General features: G+C 50.3%; 1 protein-coding gene across 3 annotated transcripts in view; it reads right to left on the reverse strand.

Annotated features, from left to right (window-relative positions):
- Positions 1 to 1,954: 1,954 nt before the first annotated feature.
- MFSD2A (major facilitator superfamily domain containing 2A) overlaps positions 1,955 to 8,716 on the reverse strand; it is a 10,283-nt gene continuing 3,521 nt past the window's right edge. Inside the window, exons 2-12 of one of the 3 annotated variants that reach the window (XM_010862727.1) lie at positions 7,216 to 7,339; positions 7,028 to 7,106; positions 6,531 to 6,673; positions 5,988 to 6,078; positions 5,748 to 5,869; positions 5,457 to 5,540; positions 4,618 to 4,701; positions 4,411 to 4,523; positions 3,830 to 3,973; positions 3,563 to 3,739; positions 1,955 to 2,475 (exon numbers count right to left, since the gene is read on the reverse strand). In XM_010862727.1, the coding sequence (XP_010861029.1) occupies positions 2,412 to 2,475; positions 3,563 to 3,739; positions 3,830 to 3,973; positions 4,411 to 4,523; positions 4,618 to 4,701; positions 5,457 to 5,540; positions 5,748 to 5,869; positions 5,988 to 6,078; positions 6,531 to 6,673; positions 7,028 to 7,106; positions 7,216 to 7,339 (1,225 nt within the window). In that variant the 3' untranslated portion in view covers positions 1,955 to 2,411. Of the gene's footprint in view, positions 2,476 to 3,562; positions 3,740 to 3,829; positions 3,974 to 4,410; positions 4,524 to 4,617; positions 4,702 to 5,456; positions 5,541 to 5,747; positions 5,870 to 5,987; positions 6,079 to 6,530; positions 6,674 to 7,027; positions 7,107 to 7,215; positions 7,357 to 8,716 lie in introns of those variants that run through there. The other 2 variants (XM_010862728.1, XM_010862729.1) reach the window with 2 other exon arrangements.

Consider the following 8,716-nt stretch of genomic DNA (forward strand, 5'->3'; position numbering starts at 1 on the left):
ATTTCTGTTTTAAAGATGGGATTTGGTGCTTATTGATTAGAGTGGAGGGAGAAGGGAGGTGTTAGTGAAGTGAAGTAGCTCAGTCGTGTCTGACTCTTTGCAACCCTGTGGACTGTAGCACACTAGGCTCCTCCGTCCATGGGATTGTCCAGGCAAGAATACTGGAGTGGGTTGCCATTTCCTTCTCCAGGGGATCTTCCCAACCCAGGGATCGAACCCCGGTCTCCCACATTACAGGCAGACGCTTTAACCTCTGAGCCACCAGGGAAGCTGAGAGTCCTAGAATGCTCCAGCTGTAGAGATTGGACCAGAGCAGCCTCTAACTCTGAGGGCAGCTCCAAAGGCAGCAGTGGGACCTGGGTTGGTGGTGGCAAAACTACTGGTTCACATAACAGCCTAAAGCAGTGGTTCAAGAACACAGGCCCTATAGTGAGATGACTTCCCTAATGGCTCAGATAGTAAAGCGTCTGCCTACAATGCAGGAGACCAGGGTTCGATCCCTGGGTCAGGAAGATCCTCTGGAGAAGGAAATGGCGACCCACTCCAGTACTCTTGCCTGGAAAATCCCGTGGACGGAGGAGCCTAGTTGGCTATAGTTCATGGGGTCTTAAACAGTCGGATACAACTGAGTGACTTCATCTATAGTGAGATAGCCTGGGTTCAAGTATCAGATTCTCCACTTACTAGTTTTTCTGCACCTCAGTTTCCTGATCTGTAAAGTGGGGAAGTTATGAGGACTAATGAAATTTATATTTATTAGGTATGTGTAACAGTGCCTGTAGAAGTGGTTGTGTAGAGCTTCATCCAGTAAATGGAGCTCCAATTCAAAAAAAAAAAAAAATGGAGCCCCAAACCCAAAGTAAAAACCAAGCCTAAACAGTTTAACCATGTCTCTTCTCTGGGCCTCATTTATCCATCTACATAAAATAAAGGGCTAAATGAAAAAAGAAAACGAAATTTAAAAAAATGAATAATAACAATAAAATAAAGGGCTAGACTGATAGCCTCTAATCTTGCAAGTGCTGTTTTCTTGATTTTTTTTCTTGGCGGGGGGAGCTTGGCCTGAGTGTGTTACACGCGATGACTTGCTAAGACAAGCTCCTACCAGCTTGCGAGGGCCAATTACTAAATTTTCAGGATAGAATAACCGCTGGTAACTTGAAATTGGCTACAGTGGGAACATTTACACTCTAGAAATAGGCAAATGCTACAAACTAGGCGTTTCCCACTGCCCTCCTCCCCGATACCAGTGGTGAGATCCTTCCCCTCAAGCAACACATTGACTGGCCTTCCAACACTGTCATCAGTGATAGAGAATCACAGGTCTCTCGGGCCCCCAGGGTCCTAATCACAGAATCCGCCCCTGCACAGCCAGCCCCGCGTGCTCAGGCACGCACAGGGCGGGAAGCAGAGCGCACAGGCCTGAGCAGAGCAAACTGGCTGTTCTCAGACTCAGGGTACAGTGGGTTGTGGTTAAGATACTGGAGTCTCACACACCTGGGATGTTATCCCAGTTAGATCTCTATTGGCTGTGTGAGTTTAGCCAAGTTTCTCTCAGTAGTGGGGCTCAGTTTCCTCACCTGTAAAATGGGGACAGGGGACTTCCCTGGTGGTCCAGTAATTAAGACTGTGCTCCCACTGCTGAGGGCATGGATTCTAACCCTGGTTGGGGAACTAAGACCCCACATGCCACATAGCCAAAAAATTTAAAAATACTAATAAAATAAAATGAGGACAGTCCTGACCCAGCAAAATGGTTCCCAGGATTAAGTGAGAACACCATCAAGGTGAGAGGAAAACTTCCACAACTGGGCCTGGTACAGACAGGTATTTAGTAAACGTTAGCCAATGCTGTTGTTACACCCCCACACACATTCTGGCTCCCTCTTACTCTCTGCATCCTGGAACAGAAGGGCTCAGTGAGTCGCTGAGAACAAAGGCAGAAACAGGCAGCTCAGTTTTCCAGCTTTTATGAAAATTAATAACATTAATAGCTTACAGACATATACATACATACACACTGCTATATACATGGTCATTAAGTTATTAATTAGTCTCTGTATACAACGTTTCTACATTAGTGTTCCAGGCTAGGCCCAATCAGTCCTTGGCATATTCACAGTAGCAGTCCCTGGGCTTGGCCCCTAGGGTGGTCACAGGGAGGCCGGCGGCTGATGCCCGCCCCATGATAGGCACAGGAGGTGTCCTGGGTCACTTACTATGAAGTCTTTAGCTCCCTTCCTGGCATCTGGAGACCAGCTATTCAGGGAGCAGCCTACGATGAAGTCTTTAGCTCCCTTCCTGGCATCTGGAGACCAGCTATGCAGGGAGCAGGCAAGCGGGCCTCGATTCCTCGTGTAGCCTGGTGACCCAGGCCCTGTATATAGTGGCTTCGGGCCATCCAGTAGGTACTAGAGGATGCTGGCCAGTTCTGTAGAGTCTGTGTCAGAGCAGCCTGAGCTGCTGGCCTCTTCCCTGCAAGAACCAGAGGAGACAGGTTGGAGGAAGCATCCTTACTCACCTGCTTGTTCCCCGAGGGATCTTGGCTCTGCAGGCTTAGCTGACTGCCAGGTTAGTCTAAATCACAGGACAGTGCTTGTTCACTCCCACTCTCAGCCCAGAAACTGCTGAGGTTTGTTCACTGTTCCTGCTGTCCTCAAGGCACCCCAAGTTCCAGTACTACATCCTGGCCTGGGCAGGTTGATGAGCTGGCATAACTCACTCCACCCTGCTCTCTGGTCTTCACACTGAGGTCCTGCATGCCAGGAAAGCCATGAAGAGTATGGGCTCTGGAATTAGAATACAGGGGCTCAAACCCCAGGTCTGCCCCTTATCACTTGTCACACTTCTGATTAAGCCTCACTTTCTTCATCTGCAGAGTGAGAATCACAGGAATCTCTGATGCCCAAGGCTGTTAAGATGACCACAGGAGATCATGAGTACACTCTCTAAAATGTAAACCGCCTTAGGTGACAGGGATTTTTGTTTGTATCATTCACTAGACCAAGGCCTGGCACACAGGCTTCCCATATACGTACTTGATGAATGAATAAATGTAAAACCAACTCAGCATAAGCAGACAGCAAAGGGCTCAAGAAACATTAACTAGGAGACTTTCCCAGTGGTCCAGTGGTTAAGAATCCACCCTCCAATGCAAGGGGATGTAGTCTTTAGCTCCCTTCCTGGCATCTGGAGACTCATCGATTCGATTCCTGGTTGAGGAACTAAGATCCCACATACTGAGGGGCACCTAAGCCCGCATACTGCAACTACAGAGGTCCCATGCCGTAACTAGAGCAGCCTGCATGCTGCAACAAAGATTCTGTGTGCTGCAACTCGATGCAGCCAAATAAATAATTTTTAAAAATAAAATAGTCAAAAAGAAGAAAAGATACATCAACTGCCATTGTGATGAACTGGCAGAGGGGAAGGGCAGAGGAGAAGCGGTGGAGGGGAAGATGTGTGGGAGGCAGATCCGAGCTTGGCAGCTCCAGGAGGTGCTTTTCAAGGGCTTAGACTGGATGATGCTCTTTTGTCCACCAACCATCCCTTGCCCACTCACCTCAGAGCCTGCAGGGCCTTCTTGTTCTGCCGCCGCTTCTCCTCATCAATGGGGTACAGCTTGAAGAGCAGCAGGCCTATGAGGATGAGGACTATGGGAGCCATGGTCACCAGCATCTTCAGCGTGAACTTGACACGTGCCGGCTGGGAGCAGCCACGGGTCTGGTACCCGGTGAAGCTGTGGGGCCCAGTGGTTAGGGGAGTGGTGAGCAGGGGGCACCTGGGGCCTGCCCCTGCCCAGCATTACCCAGACCCCCACCCCACTCACTCCAGACTGAGGGTGGAGATGCCCAGAGAGACTCCAGAGGCAAACTTGGTGAAGAAGACGTAGAAGGAGAAGAAGATGGGCTCGGTCCCGTGGATGTGGGGCTGCTTCAAGTGGAAGTCATCAATGACGTCCGGCAGCATGGACCTGCACACAGGGGTGGCGGCCATGAGCACCCTCCCACCTAGCAACCCCAGGCCTCCACTAGCCCGTGTGGTCCAGGTCAGTAAGAGCGCTCCTCTGGGAGCTGGCAGTTCTATAGTACACACACACAGTTCAGTGATGAGATGGCCACTTCATGTGAATCAAAAAAGAAGGCCTCTTCCTCTGAGATGAAGTAGCCCCACATGTAGCTGCTCAGCTGGGCAAGTAAAGTACAGGGTTTGAACCCCCATTTCCCATCCTGACTAGGTGTGCTCAAGCAGTTCACAATCTGTACAATTGTACTGGGAGGACCTGCCCCACTCCCAACCTGGACCTGCAGAAAGAGAAGTCCCCACAGATTCTCCCTAAGGAGTTTCAGAACTGGGGAGCTGGGAGGCTGGGGAACATACCAATATATATATATATATATATACACTTACCATGGTAGTAAGAAGGCAGCTGCAACGCTGATGCCAGCTGCCACAGCCACCACGTATGTGACAATCAGATTACTCTCCATGAGGGCCACCAAGATGAGAAATGGCACTGCTGACTAGGAGAGTGGGTGTAGGAAGATGAGTCAGCTGGGGGGCTCCCAGCAGTAACCCCCAGGCCAGCCCAGGCCCTACCCTTTCAGCCCCACTCACCGAGATTCCAATGTACACAGCTGTCTTTTTGCCAAACCGGGTTAGGAACCACTGCCAGATGGGGATGGTGACTGTGGCTGAGAACTGTGGAGGGGCAAAGGGGTGAAGAAGTGGGTTAGAGCCCTGGAATCCCTCTTGCCCTTCCCAGGACTCCAAAGGTGTTGCTAGCCCTGACCAGGAGCAGCCAGCTGCCATCCCCTGGATTGCTCCACGGCAGCTGATGGCTCTTCAAGGAGCTAGGACAAAGTCCTGATCTTATCTGCTGCCCTCTGAATACAGAACTCTGAGTTCTGGCCTCCACATCTTTGCTTTCGCTATGCTTTCTACTTGAACATCTAACCCCAATGCTTTCTTTTTTCCCCAGTGTTACTAAGATATAATTGACAAGAACATTGTACTAGTTACTAGTTCAAGGTGTACAATATAAAGATATTTTTAAAATATTTATTTGGCTGTGCCAGGTCTTAGTTGCAGCACGCAGGATCTTTTTTTTTTTTTTTTCCCCATAGTTGCAGCATGCAAACTCTTAGTTACAGGATCTTCTGTGGCGGCATGTGGGAGCTAGTTCCCTGGCCAGGGACTGAACCCAGACCCCCTGCATTGGGAATGTGGAGTCTTAGCCACTGGACCACCAGGGAGTCCCAATAAAGATTTGATATATGTACCCAAACTCTTTCTTTCATAGTCCTACCTAAGCCACTGTAGGTCAGATCCAAATGTTCTGAGAAGCCTCCCTCATCCCTCACGATCTTGGCCAGTCTGGGAAATATCCTCTGGCTATCCAAAGAACCATCTCACTGCCTAAGCCCCTTCAGCCACCCTTGGGGCCCCACACGCACCATGATTGCCAGGAGCAGATTCTGGAATTCGTTCCGAAAGCCCAAGGTGTAGGTACAAAACAAGGCAAAGTTCCCCTCCACCAGCTGGGGGCCAGGACGGTGTGGCAGGAAGAAAGACAAAGAAACAGGTGCTGATGGAGCTGAGCCTCGAAGACTCTTTGCATGCTCGGGGGACCTCTGCTCACCCCACCCCCCATCCCACCTGTCCCTCAGGCCCTGTCACATTCTAAGGCCTATCCCATCCCCTATTGCACTCCCCCATCAGGCTGAGCATATCAGAGCCCCACTCACCATGAAAGCCAAGGAGGTGAAGAGGAAGCCGGCAATAAGCTTGATGTACGGCCCATGGCTCATGACCAGCCGGAGGCCCCGAAAGAAGGGCATCTGCTTGGTCTGCTGAGTCTCGTAGGATTCTGGGGGCCAGAGGGGACAGTGAGCAGGAGCAGAGGCCCCTCCCAGAGTCTGAGGCCCAGGCAGAGGGACAAAAACTGCCCCACGATGGGGCCTGTACCCCTCCCTGGGACCCCTCACCTCTCTGTTCCCGCACGCCCAGGATCAAGATGACAGCACAGATGACATAGATGGAGGCAATGACTCCTGCCGCCAGCAGGTATGCATTTTGCTATAAAGCAGGTAAAGATCACATAGAGACACAGTCAGTCTGATTTCATCCCAGCTCCCAGCAGCTCTACTCAATGACCTTTGATCAGTCCCTTCTCTGGGGGCCTCTCTGTCTCCATCTGTGAAATGAGAAAGTTAGCTTGGGCCTGCTGCTGCTTCCCAAGGCTGGAACAAGCCCAGATGAACTCTAAAAAGGCCAGGATGTGGAGTCTGAAAGCCCACAGTTCAAATCTTCCGAAACCTAGTTTCTGCAACTCACTAGCTATATTACATTGGACAAATTATTTAGCCTTTCAGTGCATCAGTTTCCTTATCTGCAAAGTGGACATATTAAAACTATATGTAACAAATGCCCAACAAATTACCAACACTAGCCATTATTACTATTCTGAGGATAACTGCAAACCCCATCATTCCTCATCTTCCCCCATCCCTGCCCTGCCAAGAACTCACCGTTTCTTTGATCGAGGTGGAACTCTGCGTGCGATTGACTGTAGAAGCATTGGCATCTGGGATACAAGGCGAATCTGCTTGGCCCACGATCTGCCCCTGGATTGCTGTGCCCAGCACTGTACCTAACACCTCCACGGTCATCCCTGAGCAGAAAAAAAGGTCCTTTGGAAGGGCCGCATGGCTTGTGGGCCCCCAGGGAGGAACGTCAGATGGATAGAAGCCCCAGAAGCTCTAGCCCCAAGAGATGGAAACAGCTCCGGATGGAATGGTTATAGATGGCATCTTGGCTTAAACTTGTGGCCTTGCTGTGTGACCTCTGCCTGGTCCTTGTACCTCTCTGGTCTCAAGAGAGCAATCAGTTATTTTTTAGTATGGTTTCACACCTTCTCCCAAGAGCAGAGAGCTGAGCCCAAAAGGGAAGAAACATGGTAGGAGAGTCAAGGAGTGGGGGACTCTGGGTGCCTGGTGGGTGGGATCAGTGGGCGGGGGAAACTTACGATAGGCAGTGGCAGAATCACGCTCACTCTGCTCCGTGCTGATGAACATGGTGAGAGCTGAGTAGGGAACGTGGAAACACTGGCATGGAAGAGAGGCCCTCGGCCAGTCAGACGATGGACAGACAGATGTGGCTTTGGGCACCAACCCCGGAGGCCCCAGGGACTTCCGTCCCCCTGCCCACACTCACCGTGACCAGCGTTTCAAAGAGGCAGTAGAAAAGCAAGTACCACAGGGTCTGGCCCTGGTGGAAGTCGGGCACGAACCAGATGAGGAAGTAGGCGATGATGGCCAGGGGGGTGGAGAAGGTGATCCTGAGGAAGGGGAGAGTCTGAGTGGGAGCTGGATGCCAAAACCCCAGGATTCGGGCCCGGCCTGGACTCTTCAGCAGCCCCACAGGGTGCCTGGTGGGAAGGAAATTCCTCCCTCTGGATCCACCCACCCCAGGGTCTCTGGGAAGGTACTGATGGCCAACCCTGGAAGGGCAGACTGAGACAGGGTTCTGGCCTACAATTCCAAGCATGGAGCAGGAGGTCAGACCCTTCTGAGTCTTGACTGCCTCTCCCCAGGGGTTAAGGCTCTAGACACAGGGGCTTTCTATGGGCTGGGGGATGAGAATGGAGGCTGAGACTTTGGGGAGAAGAAGCAGCCCCAGTGCTGGGGTTCTCACCATTGTGTGTACACACGGGGTGAAGGGAGGCTAATTCCAGGGGAAGATTTCCTTCTGGAGCGGCCACAAGGGAGGACTGGGCCCCGTGAAATAACTATAAGCAGGATTGAGGGTGGCAAAGGTCTGCCTCCCCACATGTGAATCCCATGGTCCAGAAAGATCCCACATGCCTCAGAGCAACGGAACCCACGCCCCACTACTGAGCCTGTGCTCCGCAACAAGAGAAGCCCTCCATCATGAGAAGCCCATGAACTTCAGCTAGAGAGAGGTCCCTGCAACTGGAGAAAGCCTGTGTGCAGCACCCAAGACCCAGTGCTGTCAAACATAAAATAAATAAAATCTTAAAAAAATAGAAAAGGCAGCTGAGAACCAAGGCCATGGAGACCCATGGTTAGAAGGGCCCACAGTTCAGGGATCCAGTTCTGGCTCTACTACTAACTATTAATAACTTGGTCTTGGGCAAGTTATTTACCTTCTCTGAGACTCATTTTCTCATCTGTAAAATGAGAGTAGTAAGAACACCTACCTCACCTTCAACATTTACTCAAGAAATATTCAAGTGCTAACTCTGAGCTGAGTGCTATTCTAATGACTTGGGATGGATCAGGAAACAAAACAGACAAATCACTGCCCTCATGACATTCACATGCTAGTTGGCAAACAAAAAAAAATAAACATAAGATATGTACTATCCAGCCTTAAAAAGGGATGAAATTCTGAAACATGCTACAGTATAAACCTAGAAGTCACACAGAAAGACAAATCTGGTATGATCCCACTTAGATGGGTCAGATTCACAGACAGAAGACAGTTGATTGCCAGGGGCTAGAGGGAAAGAAGGAATGAAGAGTTAGTGTTTAATGGGTACAGAGTTTCAGTTTGGAAAAAGTTCTGGAGATGGTTGTGCAACAGTGTGACCATACTTAATGCCACTGAATTGTACACTCGCAAATGGCTAAAATGGTAAATTAAAAAAATTTTAAATAGTGTATTTTATCACACACACGCACAAAAGCTACAT

Source organism: Bison bison, unplaced genomic scaffold, assembly GCF_000754665.1.
Source record: "Bison bison bison isolate TAMUID 2011002044 unplaced genomic scaffold, Bison_UMD1.0 scf7180017864484, whole genome shotgun sequence".
NCBI classification, from domain to species: Eukaryota; Metazoa; Chordata; class Mammalia; order Artiodactyla; family Bovidae; genus Bison; species Bison bison.